General features: G+C 36.4%; 1 protein-coding gene and 1 long non-coding RNA gene across 4 annotated transcripts; both read left to right on the forward strand.

Annotated features, from left to right (window-relative positions):
- The first annotated feature begins 3,597 nt into the window (after positions 1-3,597).
- On the forward strand, positions 3,598-5,834 carry LOC137718443 (glycosyltransferase family protein 64 C3). Its single transcript, XM_068457995.2, has 2 exons — positions 3,598-3,783; positions 4,137-5,834. Exon 2 carries the CDS (start codon positions 4,234-4,236, stop codon positions 5,257-5,259), a length of 1,026 nt encoding a protein of 341 aa, XP_068314096.2. The 5' UTR covers positions 3,598-3,783; positions 4,137-4,233; the 3' UTR covers positions 5,260-5,834.
- A 5,948-nt stretch (positions 5,835-11,782) lies between these two features.
- On the forward strand, positions 11,783-15,278 carry LOC148695165 (uncharacterized). Of its 3 annotated transcripts, none has more exons than XR_015965748.1 (3): positions 11,783-12,117; positions 14,498-14,619; positions 14,760-15,278. It is a non-coding gene; the product is annotated as an uncharacterized LOC148695165 (long non-coding RNA). The 3 variants fall into 3 exon arrangements; XR_015965749.1 differs by lacking the exon at positions 11,783-12,117 and adding an exon at positions 12,137-12,307; XR_015965747.1 differs by lacking the exon at positions 11,783-12,117 and having other exon boundaries at positions 12,320-14,619.
- The last annotated feature ends 1,773 nt before the right edge of the window (positions 15,279-17,051 follow it).

Raw genomic sequence — 17,051 nt, forward strand, 5'->3', positions numbered from 1 at the left:
CTTCACCAAATCTTTACCCACGAACTGCGGGCCGTTCTCAGTGACAATGGATTGAGAAATGCCAAATCGCCAAATGATATTCCTCTATATGAAGTACTCTATGTCCGTCTAAGTCGTGGGTTTCATGGGCTCTGCTTCTACCCATTTGGTGAAGTAATCAGTTGCCACGATTATCATGCCTTTGCCCCCAGTAACGGGCGACATTGGCCTTACCAATTCGATTACCCACTGCATGAACGATCAGGGACTTATCTACGGGTGTAGTTCGTTGGCAGACAGTTCTAGTACTGGCTTGTAGCGTTGGCAGCGGTCACACTTTTGCACTAACTCCTTAGCGTCTTGATGCATGGTAGGCCAGTAGTAGCCTACATTAAGAGTTTTCTGTGCTAAGGATCGGCCTTCGAAGTGATTTCCACAAAAGCCTTCGTGGATTGAGCTTAAAGCCTTTGGGTCGTTGGGAAGCGTTAGGCAGCGGAGATGTGGTCTGGTGTAGGATATTTGGACGAGAATTTTGTTCCACATGTAATAGCATACTACCTTCATTTGGAGCTTTCTAAACTCCAACCTTTTCGTGGTGAACATGTTATTGACCAGGTAGTCTATAATAGAACTTTGCCAGTTGGGAGTTGTACTAACCTGTGACATTTCAGCTGCCGGCTTAGCCTCTATGGTTGGCTTGTCTAAATACTGCACCGAAATAAAGCATTTGAGTTGGTGGTCGAGGGCGGAGCCTAGGCTGGCTAGTGCATTGGTGTGGACGTTGTCTGTCTGTGAAACTTGAGTAAGAGTGTAAGTCTGAAATGCCTCAAGTTGCTTGCATACATTTTCTAAGTATTGCGCCATCCTTGGATGTTTTTTCGTGTACTTTCTAGTAGTCTGGCTGGTGATTAGCTTGGAATCAGAATGAATTGTGAGTTTCTTCACTGTCAAGTCTTTTGCCATTCAGAGGCCTGCTAGTAGAGCCTCATACTCTACTTTGTTGTTGGATGCTTTGAAGCCTAGAGTGGATGATGAGTGCAAAAAAGCTTTCCAAGACCTGAAAAAATATCTTACATCACCTCCATAACTATCCAAGTTGGAAGTAACGGAGGACTTATATATCTAATTGGCAGTCTCCAAAGTAGCAATGAGATATGCCCTCATATGATAAAAGTTGGGGGCCCAATTGTCGGTAATCTACACTCTAAAGCTCTTCTCAATGTGGAATCTAGATACCCGAAGATCGAAAAATTAATTTAGGCACTAGTTGTTGTGGCTCAGAAGCTCAGACCATACTTTCAAGCTCATACAGTCATTGTCATGACTCAATATCCTCTATGATCAATCCTACATGGTCCGGACGCTTCTCAACGAGTGATGAAATGAGCGTTGAAACTTGGCCAATACGCTTTAGTTTTTCAACCCTGCACGGCGATAAAGGCCCAAGCTTTGGCAAACTTCATAGCGAAATTCAAGCCAAGCCTAGCCTAGAAGATGCAACAGAGCGGCCCAATGACACCTTGGAAGCAGCCGAGCACACCTTAGTCGCACTTGCTCCCCTTAATGGAGACTTTTGGCATTTGCATGTCGACAAAGGCTCGGGAGCAGGCGTGGTTCTTGTTATCCCAGACGGTTCAATATTTGTCTTGTTGTGCCCTCTTGATGGCCTTGAAAAAAGGTTTGCATCAATCGATGGAGCGTGAGAAAAAGAGGTTTAGGGCGGCTGCTAGTTTGGTAAAGCTTTGGATCTTCTTCAAGGTAGTTGGAGATTTCATTTCTAGGATTGTTCAGATTTGCTTGGGATGTACTTCGATTCCTTGTTGGGTCACTAAGTACCCAAAGAATCTGCCTGAAGATGCTCCAAATGTACATTTGGTGGGATTGAGCATCACCTTGTACTTTATAAGGATGGTGAAAGTTTTCGCCAAGTTACCGATGTGGTCGGATCGCTGCTTGCCCTTCACCATGATGTCGTCGACGTAAACTTCCGTAGTTACTTCAATTTGCTTCTTGAACATCATGTTTACTAACCTTTGGTAAGTGGTTCCCGCGTTCTTGAGGCCAAAGGGCATGACCTTGTAGCAGTAGGTGCATCACTCGATCACGAACGCAGTTTTCTCCTTGTCGGGCTCATACATGGCTATTTGGTTGAAGCCGGAGTATGCTTCCAAGAAACTGAGCAACTGGTCCCCAGAAATCGAATCTACTAATAGATCGACTCGAGGAAGCGGATAAGGATCATTTGGGCATGCTTTGTTGAGGTCCGTGTAGTCTACGCAACCTTCAATTTGCCCTTCTCTTTCTTCTTTATTAGCACGGTGTTGGCAAGCCATACTAAGTGTGCTACCTCTTCTATGAATCCGACCTTCAGTAGCTTGTCAATTTCCGCTTCGATGATCGTCACTCATTCGGGTGCAAAATGCCTTTTTTTTGGATCACCAGTTTGGCAGTGGGGTCTACGTGCAGCTTGTGGCAAGCTATATCAGGATAGATGGTTGGGCATGTCAGAAGGTGACCATGCAAAGAAGGCACGATTTTCCATAAGGAAAACTGTGAGTTCTTCCTTCTCGGTTGGGCTTAGACATGAGCTGATTCTAGCCGTCTTTTCTGGCTGCTAGGGATCAAGAATGATGTCCTCGGCGTCCTTTTCGCATTTCCATCCTATCTCATCTGCTTGGGCACCATCTTCTTGATTCACTTGTTGTAATTACTATTGGGTAGCTTCTTTATCTTTTCGGACCTCAGTAGTATCTACGGGGGTAAAGGTCTTATTCTTTGCTTCCTTTAATACTTGCACAGTGCATTGTCGAGATGCAGCATGGTCAGACTTGATTTCTCCGACTCCTCATCTCGGGATGCAGAATCAGATTTTTTGATACTTGACGGAAGTGACGGCATCCAGCTTTATTAGGCAAGGTTTATCTAGAATCCCATTGTAGGGAGACGGGTCACTTGCTATTGTGAACGTCTACTTTGAGACACTTTGAGACAACTGGCGATGTTTTCACGTCAAGTGTGATGTGATGGCTGTGATGGCTGTGATGGCTTTGTATAAATACCCATAGTGTAAAGTTATTCATTGAATGAATAAGAAATATCTTTCTAATAAGTACGGCCTCTTTTTTCTTATTTATCCTGTTTTTGTCGCATTCCTCTCTAATGAATTATGATCGGCTTTATCCCCAAAATTACACTACAAAATCCCTACTGGCAACTGATTTACAAGAAGCTCTATATTGAAAACGAAAATTACTTATATGATATGAATACACTGCTACAATAGTAATATGTGTAAATTTTATCCATACGTCTTTATTTTATTGGTATGAGATCCCAGTGTGACAATGTATTTGTGTCATGTAAGTGAATGTTAGTGAGAACTGATTTACACATGAAGTGAGGTGAGTTTTAGTTTTTCTTTATTTATGGTCATTCAATTGAAAAAATTAAGCAAAAACGGCAAACATGATTAAACATCTCTTGCTATCAAAAAATTTTCCCATTGGCCCAACTATAATAATTTCCATTTTAATCACTTCTCAAACCCTAATTAGTTACCAGCTTAGGATGATTTAATGTTGATTTTCCCAAAACCAGCACTTTGAGTTACGCGCGCCTCTTTCGAAAGAGGTCTACTCAAAACGACAACGTCCAGCAGTAGTTTTAAACATTATAATTAATTTTTTTTTTTTTAATAAGTGTGCATTTCAAATCTGACGGAACTGATGCCCAAATCGATATTCCCTTCTGCATCGCAAACCTCAATTCCTCTGCGTCGATTCAGTTCTCCACCTTCGATTCCAGGTACCGCCATCTTCAATCTCATATATTGATTTGTTGGGTTGATTACAATTTGCAAGTATAAATTTAATTTTAATTTTATGTTTTCTTCGATTTGTTTGTTGCTGTTGAGATGAAATTTATTGGAAAGAATAAGAATGCGATTCTAGGGTTTGAGTAGCACAAATTTGAATTGGGAATGAGATTTTAGGTTTTATCAACCAAATTTATTCTCGCGTATATTTTCAAAATCCCCTTTATTTAGCTTAATTTAATTTTGCAAAATTTTGTGATTCTAACTGGTTTCTGTGAAGTTTGTTTCCTGCTTGTGACTTATAATCTTGTTTTTTTTTTTTTTTTTAATCTTTCACAAACAGGGAGGTTTTGTATTGGAGAATGTTCCAAAATCGAAAGGGTTAGGGTTTTGTTAATGCATAAGTTCTTATGAGTTAGAAAAATAAGGAGGCACTAGAGATGATGAATTCATGTCCAACTATCTTTGTAATTCTCATGTTTTTAGTCATCTTGAGCTCTGGGGGTGTTCATGTGCTATCTGTTCGTACACTTTCGACTGATCCTTGCAACCCCAAAGCCCAACAGGACCCACAAAATCTCATTTCTGACCAACTAACCGTACTCATCAATGGCTACTCCGAGTCTCGCATCCCTCTCCTTCAATCCATCGTCTCCACGTATGCAGCCTCGTCTTTGGTTTCATACATTCTTGTGCTTTGGGGAAACCCTTCCACCCCATCCCAGACCTTGTCCCAACTGGCTCGCAATCTCACAGACTCCTCCTTTGGATTCAGTGGCATCTCTGTAATCCGCCAAGCATCTGACAGCCTCAATAATCGGTTCCTCCCCAGGCCCGAAATTAAGACCCGAGCAGTCTTGGTCTGTGATGATGATGTTGAAGTTGATCCGAAATCCTTCGAATTTGCATTTAAAATGTGGCGAACAAACCCGGATCGGCTGGTAGGGTTCTTTGTCAGGTCACACGACATAGATTTGTCAAGGAAAGAGTGGATCTACACCGTTCATCCAGACAAGTACTCTATCATGCTCACCAAGTTTATGCTTTTTAAAAGCAAGTATTTGTTTCAGTACAGCTGTGCAGGAGGACCGGTGATGGCCAGCATGAGGAAGATCGTGGATAGGATGCAAAACTGCGAGGACATATTGATGAATTTTGTGGCAGCGGATGAGGTTAATGCAGGGCCTATATTGGTCGGAGCCGAGAGGGTTAGGGATTGGGGGGATGCGCGCAATGATCATGATGATGGTGATGCACGACGAGGATTGATTGGGGAGGTTGCACAGGTGGGTTTGAGTAGTAGGAAAACGAAGCATAGGAAGAGGAGAGGGGAGTGTATAGGTGAGTTTCATAGGGTGTTGGGGAGAATGTCTTTGAGGTTCAGTTATGGGAAGGTTGTCAACTCCGTTGGCGAACAAGGTCTGTGTCAAAAAGGAGGGAAATTGGTGTTTTGTGATCAATCATAGTTGTTTTTCTGGAAGAACAGAAATTTTCAAATATTAGAAGGATTGAAATCTCATAGTCTTAAGTTTTATGGTGTAGCACCCTGGATAAAAAAATGCTGCCGTAGCACTCCTTCAGTCTTGCAGTTTACAATGCTAACAAGGTCAGGTTGCGTTTGTCGAGGAAGTTCCTCTGCTTATTGCACTGTTGATGGATGACAAGGCAGGCATTATCGACAATGCCTTGGAAGTGCTTGCTCGAAGAGTTGAGGAGATTGGAAAGAGCAGTATTTTAGTGCCTATTCTTTTTCATCTTTTCTCGAAGAGGGCAGGAAAATTCGATCACTCAACCGGTGCTGCTTTCAATGAAAGTGCGGTTGATTTATTAGAAATCAATTCCATAAATGAAAGTTGATCTTCCTTTTCGTATGAGGTGGGCTTGGGCCTGGAAGAGTAAGGCTACTTTTGCAACTTCGGCGCTCTTTGATCCAATTGAATGGATTGGGCTGCCTCTTAAAAAAGGATCATCCTAGCCATGTATATGCCAATTGTTTCACCGATTTACATGACATAAGTAACCAACTAGCTCTTTTGTCTAATGATATTTTCGGTTTTTATACTGAAACAAGTCTCAAGTTCAGTAACCTGGTTACCGGCTGCCGGCATTTTTAGTTTCATCTCGACCTTTAAAATCTCAAAGCTTAATTTCGGTTCTCATTTTAATTAGCAATCTAACAGCTAAAAATCTCAAGAGTATAAGATATTTTGGAGCATATTAAAGAATCCTCAAAATGAAACCCAATGCATGAATCAAAACTAGGATTGGCTATGAATTGTCAGTAGAACGCAATCAGCAAATCGCACGATTCCAGGAATATGCTTGCCAGGAAGCAACCAAATTCGGAGTCAATCATACACCTTGAGCCAACCAGCCTTTCTTCTTCACGACCCCTACTGGTTGGGCTTTGGCAGCTCGGCTTCCGTTGGAGCAGCCCTTAAATCATGCATCAACATTTGAAATCCTATATGTTTAAGGAACGAGAAAAAACTGTTGTGTCGTAGGTGTATATCTCTTGTATCTAGTACACTCAATTAGGTGAGTTGAGTGTTGTAGATATAGTGGGATATTGTTGGGCATTTTCTCGAGTAAAGTAATCAAGGGTCCTCATGTCCCCAAATGTTAAGTGCCCTCTCATGGCCGCCTGCAATTTACTCGTTTGACGACTCTTTAAATTTGAGTAGGGCAGTTTAACCAGTTAGCTAGCTTGTAAGGGCACTCTCACAAAGGGTAAGGCTTTGTGCATTGGGAGTTGCACTTATGTGAGTTCTAATAGTAACCAAAATATAGTTTTAGCTAGTCAGGCTACAGTAGTTAAGTTTCTCTTCTTCGTTCAAACACCTATAGAAATGGATCGTAATGATGGGCTAAGTGCACACTTACTCAGAAAAAGGAATACATTAAAGGATAATGAAATGGAGCTGTAAATAATTGAAGGGCCATTACTATTAATGTGAAGAAAGTAGAAATCAAGAAACCCTAGGACTCGAAACATTCAAACAAACAAAAAAGGTGCCCTGCCCCTAAGCCCTAAGGGAATCCAATGATACGAACTCAAAAGAAACCTTGTGGTGTAAGAAAGACATTACTACCACAATTAGAGTATAGAAATTAAGTCCATTTTTGGTATAGAAAATTTAGTCCAACATTTCACTGTCATGAAATCGAAAAGGATTCATTGCAGTAGTGGTCTTTGAATTTTATCTTTAGTTTAATTTTAGTCCCTGAACTCTTATATTTGTTTCTTTTGTTTTCGAACTTAACAATATGTTGAACCATTGGTCATTTTCATTAATGTTGTTTATTTTATGGTTAAATTTAGGGATATAATAGGAATTTCATCCCACATCACTAAAATTGAATTAAAAAAATGAGAAATGAGAAAGAAAAAAAACCTAAACAAACCAAAATTTTTTTGTGTTAGAATATTGAATACATACGAATTCTTTTTGGTAGTTTAATATGTGATTTCTTAGTTGTTTGAGTTCAACCACAGTTTGATCTCCTACCAACTTTGAAATCACATTGCCTAATATTTACAAGTTGCTAAAGTCTAACCATTTTAATTCTGTATTTTTATAGTTCAAATTTAATTTTGTTATAAGTTTTTTGAACAAACGATATTATCTACATTAAGGGGATGGGAGAGTGGGCTAAGCCTCACAATGGGTCCAATTTGTAAACACAAATTTTTTGCGACAAATGAGACAAGAACATGTGTACAAAATAAATGTATTTTCTGATTCGATCGCCAGAATGCAAAGTGTGTATGTAGGGGATTGTTGATCTGTGGGTCGCGATGTCTTGATCTCGAATGAACGGATGCCGCAAAAGTTTGTTTTGTGGCAATGGAAGAATCAATGTGTGTAGTGATGCTTGATGATTCTTAACGAGTTTGATGAAGAATGCAGAGAATTTTTTGAGTGTTCTTGAATGTTAGAGTATTTGGAAATTTGGGAGTTTCAGAGGCTTGAGAGCTTCAGTGTATAGGTGTGAGAATCTAGCAATAATGTGATTCAAATTCATTGATGAGAATCGAACATAAAACCTCTCACTTATCAGTGAAATGAAATACCACTAAATTGTAGTACTAAGTGGCTATTGCTAGCTTCTCACACCCAGACGCTGAACTATAAATAAAATTCATGGACTATTGCTACAATTAAGCCAACGAAAAATTTGTGATGTTTTCTTTTCGGCCACTTGGTCATTTTTATGCAAGAAACTAGACTACTTTTTCATGGTGGTTCAGACGTGGGGGCTTTTCTGACAGCTCCCCTTCGAAAAAAGTTAGGTATTACCTGGTCTTAAATAAGAGTAATAAGGCCATGAAAACGAAAAATCCAAAGCTAATTGGTTTTAAAGAAAAAAAAACTCAAAAGAAAGTGAAGGAGAAAAGCCTCCTTTTAAGCAAGGCATGCAAAGCATCCATCAGCGTCTTTGTTTTTGGAAAGTGCTATCCATAAACTCATTTTTACGTCTTAAACTAAATTTTTTATCATTGATCTTTTTCAATTCATTTAATCTGATTGTTGAAAATTAAGAAGAGCGTTTGAGAAATAAAAATTAATGCGTGGATAATATATCACAACCCTTATTTTTAGGTCGGCGCTTTTCCAAATCAAGCTTCCCTCATTGCTTTGCCGCACTTAAAAAAATCCTCAGAGATCCACTCTATTTACCTAAACAAACCACTAACCCTTGCTATATGCTTTGCCTTCAAGGCATTACTTTAATTTATAGCTTTTGCATATAAGATGGAAGACTACATAGTGTGATCTTTTGTTGGTTTTTGACTGCATCTCATTGGTGACCGCCTTAGTTTAAAGTTTATCCAAATTGATTGAAGAACATAGAGAGTCCTTGCTTGATGGTACTCTATAATTCAAACTTTATATCCATGAAATCACAAGGAAACTTTATGAAATATGATAAGGGCATATGCCACTATCATTTCCATATTGGCTCCAATGCCAAGGGCATAAAGAAACACTTGGTCCATCTATAATAATTGTCTTCAATAGACTTGTCTTTAATATATTAGTCGCTTACACATCCGTAAATAATTGTCATTTATTTGTAGTACATTGACAACTTACAGTCTTGCAGTCGTTACAACTACATGAATGACTGATGCTAGTATTGCTTAAAGCAATATCAAACTTCTAATGATATACACTAGCTAGTGTTGTGATTAAAGAGGATGATATAAAAGACTAGGTTGTGTAGACTTAGCAACACCATTTAAAATAATAATAATAATTATTATTCATAGTTAATACTTGAAAGCATGTCAAACTCCTATGGACGAGGACCTATCAAATAAGAAAAGCCAATTCTCTAGAAGGATATCATCAAATATAGCCTCATAGTGAAAATGGTTGAATAAAAAAATTAGACCTTCCATTACACATAAGGAACAATAATTCACTATAACAATTTTATTGGGTAACCTATTTAAATATGTGGCCCCAAATAATCTTGCATCTAATTTCATCTTTGATTTTATAATTGGTCATGTTCAATTAAAAAATAAACTGTATCGTTATTGGTCTTGGGAAGATTAGTCTAACCGTACTGCTGAAGTGCTCAGTTGCATCAACTATACTATTGATGAAATATCATCATTTTATACTTATGAATATTAAACGGTCTAATCACGTACCACATTTAGTACGTGTGCATTCGAATTGACTAATCGTTTCATGTTTGCGTCAACATGAACATATTGATAATCTCATTTTTGGATTTAACATGTTATTGCGTGTTGATTTGCTATTTTAACAAACTTTGTAAATCAAGGCCATATCCTAAAACAATAACTTTAAGTAATGTAAAAACATAACATAGAATTTTGAATAAACTACTTTGAGTATTCTAACAACGTAACATATTAAAATTGTAAAACATTTTGAACTAGCTTCAAGGCCAGTTTTGAGTTTTCAATTGTCTGGGGAAAAATTCAAATGGTGCCTTCTGTAGATTAATTAATAGACATCTTTTTACACACTAATTAATTTTATTAACAATGATGAATATCAGGATTATAAAATAATATATGTGGACTACAGCCGAAGAGAAGGAAAACTATGCGATCAAGAGAACACAACTAGTTTTTTTTAATTTGAATATATGTAGGGACAAAAAATAATTGGGAAATTCTTATAAAAAATAATTAAGAAATAGTTTGGTGCCCATAGAAAAAAAAAATGCTCATGTGTATTAAATAATTTAAAAAGTAAAGAAATAAAAGACATTACGAAGGATCGAAACGCAATCTCATAGAAACACTTTAATAAGTAATCAAACTATTTGATATTTATACGAATATAACACAAACTCATACTTAATACCTTAATATTTTTGTCCCTTCGATTTTTTTAGGCTCCGGACGGTCGTCCTGCTGACACTAGGACAGTGCTAACCCTAACTAGCTTTTAATATAAATATTTGAAAAAGTCTCAAGTTCAAATTACACCCTTGAAAAAAATAATCAAACATAACTACTAACTAGGCAATTACCTAATCGATGTTTTCGTTAACTTTCATTGAAACAAATTTTTCGTCTTCTAAACAAAGAACCTGAAACCCTAACAACCATTTTTCTAAAAATATCCGCCTAGGCCCCATCTAGACGCTAGGCGGCTGGTTACCGTCCTGATTAATGCCTAAATATTTGAAAATTAAGAAAGGGTGCCTAGACCTGCTGAGGCGTCTGCCTAAGTTGCGACTCACTTAAACAGAAAATAGATAACTTTTATTTTGCATTTTTTTAAAAATTGTAAGAGATTTGTTGAATACTTAAATAAGCACACATTTTATGCTTGTGTTCCCATGTTTTCATTATGTTCCAATATTTCATAATATATATGTCACTCTATTTTGTAGTTTATGATGAAATTATATATATTTTAAGTATAAACACACTTATTTACACAAAATATAATGGATTTACTTAAATCCACATAGTCTGTTAGTTAGGCGCCCACCTAAACCTCGCCTAATCGCCTAGGCGTTAAGCCCCAACCCGTTGCCCGACTAGCATTTTTTAGAACCTTGCTAACAGCTAATAATTTAACCCCATTAATGTCAAAACCCTTCCGGATTCAGGTGGCTACCCACAATCAACTTGTTTCGTGTCAGCATCATGATTCTTTCCAGATTCTAGGAATCAACGGTCTAGATCTTCATAAAATAAATAAAATATTGCATTACTTGCACACGAAGATCCCGTCATGTGCAATTACCACAAAACCCACATCTCGCGCCATTTCGTACAATTACCAAGGGTATTCCCGTACAAAAATAGACATTTAACTTCATGTGCCCCTCACTTTTTCTTTACATACTTTCCTGCACCCCACCTTGCTATTTACACCCACTCCCATTATAGAATTATCAGGGAGAGACGGGTCGAATGTCTACTTCCAATAACATTGATAATGTCTCTAACTTGGTAATTATCATTTGCACAATTCATCAGGTATGAAATTTTATCACAAAAAACTTCGGTATTAGTTAGAGTGGAATTAGAATATTTAAACTATTCTTTTGTCGATTAGGGTATTTAAACTATTTTTTTGTCATTGATACGCCCGATGTGAGATATTTCAACACGCACTCTCACGTGAAACCCAATTAGTGGGTCACACATGAGAGATCTACACATCAACAATCACATGAAGTCAAAGGAACTCACTCTACACGCAGGGCCAAAGGAACTCACTCTCTGGTTCTGATGCCATGTAGAATGATTAGAGAGATGGACTGAAGACCCACTTCCAACAACACCAATATTATCCCAAACTTGGTAATTATCACATGCACAATTCGTCAGGTGTAAGGTTTCATCACAAAAGACCTCAATATTAGTTGGAGTAGAATTAAAGTATTTTCTTTACCAAAAAGAAAAAAAAAAACATTAGAGTATTTAAACTATTCTTTTACCATTAATAAGGTTGATGTGAAACATTTCAACACCCACTACTTCTATTCCTCAAGCTTCCTTCTCCCTCTCTTTGTTAATCCCACCAGAGGTAGCATGGAGATCCCAAATGAAGCAAAAGCTGTCTTGCCACGCGGAGGTTTACTCCTAGACGGTGTCGTCCCCTTTCCAATTACAGTTGAGCTCGTCGGAGTTTTCTCTTGGTGAGGCCGTGGAGTACTTACTGGAGAAGTCCATGAGGTCAGAAGGCCGCCGATACTCAAGGTACCAGGATGGAAAAGTCGGCGAGTTTCGGGCGAAGTACCGGAATTTCGCTAGTATGCATGTATTTTTCGGCGACGTTTGCGCCAGCGACCTCAGCTTCGCATTCAAAAATTGGGTTAGTCACACACACACACACACACACTCTCCCTCTCTTTACGGAGCTTTTCGGACACCTTGGTCCAGTGCCATGTCATCCGATGCAATTTGACATGTTATTTTTTTTAGTATATCATTATTTTTATATTAGGAGGAGGAGAAGTTCAGTTAAACTACACACAACGGCGGAGCTAGGAATTATTTGTTGGGTGAGTTAAATTAAAATTATTACTACGAAATCAAATGGTTAAATTTTTTTGTTATTTACATGAAATTACACAATGATAAGCCCAAAAGCAATAATTTGAAGTAAGAAATTATATTAGATGTCTAGTGAGAATTACAAGGCTGCTCAGTTGATATTGATGTGATATTATTTGATGCAAAAGGTATATCACTCTCTAATTTATCACATCATCTCTTTTTTCTAAAGAATGAATCATTAGTTCTTAACCTTATAATTGAACAGATGTTGACCTAACAAATTGAAAAACAATAAACAAGTTTATATAATCAATTATATTTATAAGAAATCTATCAGAAAAAAATATATGAAATTTGACACTTAACTTTTCAAGTACAAACTCTTAAAATTCAAACAATAAATAAATAAACTGATCAAGAATTAAGAATAAAATAATCAGAAACATACCTATTGACGATAAAAATCAATAAACTTTCACAATTGTGGGCTTAGTCTCTGTGAATTGTACACGAATGTCACTAAAGCTTTCTAAAAAGGGAAAAAAATCGGCTACCGTTATATAGCCTTCAAAAGCCGAAAATACAATCTTAAGAAACGTGTAAGAACTCATTAAAATGAATAAAATAATAAAAGTTAACAATTACTCATAAAAACCTAGAACTGTGTGTGCTACTCCCAATAAAACCTAAAATAATAAAATACTAAAACCTAGTTTTTAAAACCGTGTAACTACGAGTGCATTGTTGCTCACCATCATTTAGTGTGCTATATGATCACCACTCTATTTATCATCGTTAGATGAGTTTGAATTTCGAGATTTGTGCTTATCCACTATACAAATCTCGAAATTCAAACTTATCTAACAATAATAAATAGGGCGATGAACATATACTATATTAAATGATAGTGAGCAAAAATACTCCCATTATGACTACTAACTAGGAAATCTAAAAGTAATAAAATATTAAAACCTATAGACTACTCCCTAGAAAACCAAGGAAGTGTGTGAGCATACCCTATACTAAAGGGTATTGAGTAAAAATGCTCCCATGACTACTACCTAGGAAATCTAAAAATAATAAAATATTAAAACCTATAGACTTCTCCCTAGAAAACCTAAGAAGTGTGTTCGGAACTTTCACTAAAGTAAATAATTTATTTAATATTTTTTAACTCTTTCTTTTCTTAGAAGTAGTCTTACTGTCAGAACTTTTACTTATTGGGTGGATTATAATAATTAAAATAATAAAATAGTCTAAACTATTAGTATTTTTAGTCCCAAACAATTAAAACTCTCTTTATGCTACAGCTTATGCTACAGCGCATTCTAGTCTTGTTATTGACTTCGCCGTTGGCTACACAATGGACAATTTAATTTGATATCGAATTTGTCATTTACAAAATTCGAACTTAAGACCTTTTACTTTTAAGGAAAGAGAAATATCACTAAATCGTAGTACTTAGCAGCGACATGTTATTATATGTGTGGTTTTAATATTTTGACCAAAACGTCGTCCGTTTGGGATGAAAATGAAGCTTAATACATTAATCATTTTAAGAAGGTGATGGTAGATTGATAAATTAATTAATTTTTTCTTGGGCAATTAATTCGTACTTAATTTAAAACATGTATGGCATTGGCAAGCCAGTTAAATCATCCTCAAGAGGTTCCAGTTTAAGAAGTCATGGATCATGGGGAGGATCATGTAAATTGTTTGAGAAACACAGAGAATAAATCCTAGAGAAGTTTTCTTTTCGGAAAAATGTATGAATTTATTTGAAGTACGTAACAAAATATTTTTGATGGATCAGTTCTAGTGTATTTAGAAGTTCAAAATTGACACATGTAAGGATAATTTCTTTATATTATTAGTGCGTTGTTAGAATTTATTTGTGCATATAGACGACATCAACATATATAAAAAAAGTTAGGTGGATATGTGTTGTCCATAATCAACGTATATAAAAAAAGTTAGGTGGATATGTCTTATCTTATTTGCCTTATACTATTTTGTAATCTTAAATAGTTATCCATAATTAAGTTAGTGTTTTAGTGGCTGGTTTTTTGAGACTACCAAAAGCTCATAGCAGCCATTACAATACAAGTATTAATGAAGTATATCAAATTTTGAGTTCTAGCTGCAATCACATGATTCACAAAGTGTATGTATATATATATATTCCATATATGCAGGATATAATGAATGGTTTTTTCAAGCATTGGTGAACTGACAGAAACCCTGGTCTGCACTTAAAATCTCACTTCAAAAAACTCCTGCATCCCAGCAACCATGGATTCCCAGTCATCGATTTGTGGTATGGTTTCAGAAAAACACGTCATGCTTACACCTTTACCCTTGCTTGTCTTTGTTTTGATAGCTTTTTCTGCGTGTTGTGTTTGTGTTTCTGGCGCCATTTGTTGTGTGATTTAGTGGTTTTGATATATGGTTTTTCAGTTGGCAATCCAATATCGGCTGCTAAACCGATTGGCAGAGATAAGCAAGCAAGAGGAGCCTACAGTGGTTCCCGAGAACAATCGGACGAGGATGATTTCGAGATAGAAGTTGGTCCGCGTGGAGACAGTACAGACTCCCTCGATATCAAACGCTTTAGAAGGTATCCCATATAGGAAATGATTCAGGCCATGGTGCATCAATGGGAAACCCAACATGTTTAAGGAACGAGAAAAAACTGTCGTGTCGTAGGGTTATATCTCTTGTATCTAGTACACTGAATTAGGTGAGTGAGTTGAGTCGAGCGTTGTAAACACAGTGGGATATTGTTAGGCATTTTCTCAAGTAAAGTAATCAAGGGTCGTCATGTCCTCAAATGTTACATGTTTCTCATGGCCGCTTGCAATTTATGCATGCATGCTCTGGTCTCTATGAGAAATGAGAAAGAAAAGAAAAAAAAACTAAACGAACCAGATTTTTTTTGTGTTAGAAAATTGAATACATACGAATTTTTTTTCCATATTCCAATTTGTGATTTTTTTTTAATTATTTAAGTTCAGCCACAGTTCGATCTCGTACCAACTTCGAAATCACATTGCCTAATATTTGCAAGTTGCTACTAACCATTTTAATTCTTTATTTTATAATTCTAATGTCATTTTGTTTTAACTTTTAGATATTAATGTATAAATTTTCATTTTTTTTAGCTTTTTTTTTTTTTTTTTTTTTTTGTGAAGTTTTAAGTTGAAGTTCCTTTTATATCCCTAGATTTAATGGGAAAAAAAGGACATTTGTGAAAATCACCAAAGGTACAAAACATTGTTAAATTCGAAAAACTACAGAAACTAACGTAAAAATTCAAAAACTAAATTAAACTGGAGATAAAATTCACAGACTATTGCTACTATTGCTACAATTAAACCATTCGAAAACTTGTGATGTTTTTCTTTTTGGCCACTTGACCTTTTCGTGGTGATTCTGACGTGGGGGCTTTTCTGATTCGCCTTAAAAAAAAAGTTAGGTATACCTGGTCTTAAATAAGAGTAAATAAAGCCATGAAAAAGCATATTCCAAAGCTAATTTCTTTAAAATAAAAAAAAAAGGAAAACTCAAAAGAAAGTGAATGGAGAAAACCCTCCTTTTAAGCAAGGCATGCAAAGCATCCATGTCTTTAGAAAGTGATAGTCATACACTCACTTTTACGTTGTGAACACAGTTAATAAATTTTTGGCATTGATTTTTTTCAATTTATTCATTACGACGGTTAAAAATTGAAAGAAACGTATAAGAAATAAAAATAAGTTTGTGGATAAGACTACACTTATTATTTAGGTCGGTGCTTGCTCAAATCAAAGCTTCCCTCATTGCTTTTCCACACCTAAAAAAAGTCCTTAGAGATCCACTCTATTTACCTAAACAAACCATTCAACCCTAGCTATATGCTTTGCCTTCAAGGCATTAATATTATTTATATGTTTTGCACATAAAGATGGAAGATTACGTAGTGTGATCTTTTGTTGGTTTTTTGACTGCATTCCACTGGTGACGACCTTAGTTTAAAGCTTATCCAAATTGATTAAAGAACATAGAGAGTCCTTGCTTGATTAAAAACTCTAATTCAAACTTTATGTCCATGAAATTACAAGAAAACTTTATGAAATATGTCAAGGGCATAGGCCACTATGCATTTCCATATTAGCTCCAATGCCAAGGGCATAAAGCAAAACACTTAGCCCATCTATAAAGATATCTTTAACACACTTGTCTTTAATATATTAGTCGCTTACACGTACGTCCGAAAAAAATTGTGGCCCATTCGTAATGCATTGATGACTTACAGTCGTTACAAACATATGAATCACTGATGCTAATATCACTTAAAGCAATATCATACTGCTAATGATATGCACTAGCTAGTGTTGTGATTAAAGAGTATGATGTAAGGTCCCATTTGGTGTGCGAGATGGGATATGTTGTGATCAATTATAATGGACTTTAGTCTAGTTTGTTTGGTGTGTCAAAATGTGAGATGGATATGACTGAATATGATGTGTTATAAATCCACAATAAAGTGGGTTATATAACGTATTCTTATGTATGAATTACAAGTCCTGTTTTACAAGCCTCTGCCAATCTAATCTTATTTCTAAGACTCAATCCCATTTAACCCTCCAAGGGAACTCTAAAAGGCTAGGTTGTGTAGACTTAGCATCACCATTTAAAAAATTATTATTATTATTATTCATAGTTCTAGCTCAATACTTGAAAGCATGTCAAATTACTATTGACAAGGAC

This window comes from Pyrus communis, chromosome 8 (assembly GCF_041283825.1).
Source record: "Pyrus communis isolate YQ-2024b chromosome 8, ASM4128382v1, whole genome shotgun sequence".
Classification (NCBI taxonomy): Eukaryota; Viridiplantae; Streptophyta; class Magnoliopsida; order Rosales; family Rosaceae; genus Pyrus; species Pyrus communis.

Coding starts and splice junctions, on each gene's coding strand:
- LOC137718443 (XM_068457995.2), top strand. CDS start 4,234: ATGATGAATTCATGTCCAACTATCTTTGTAATTCTCATGTTTTTAGTC.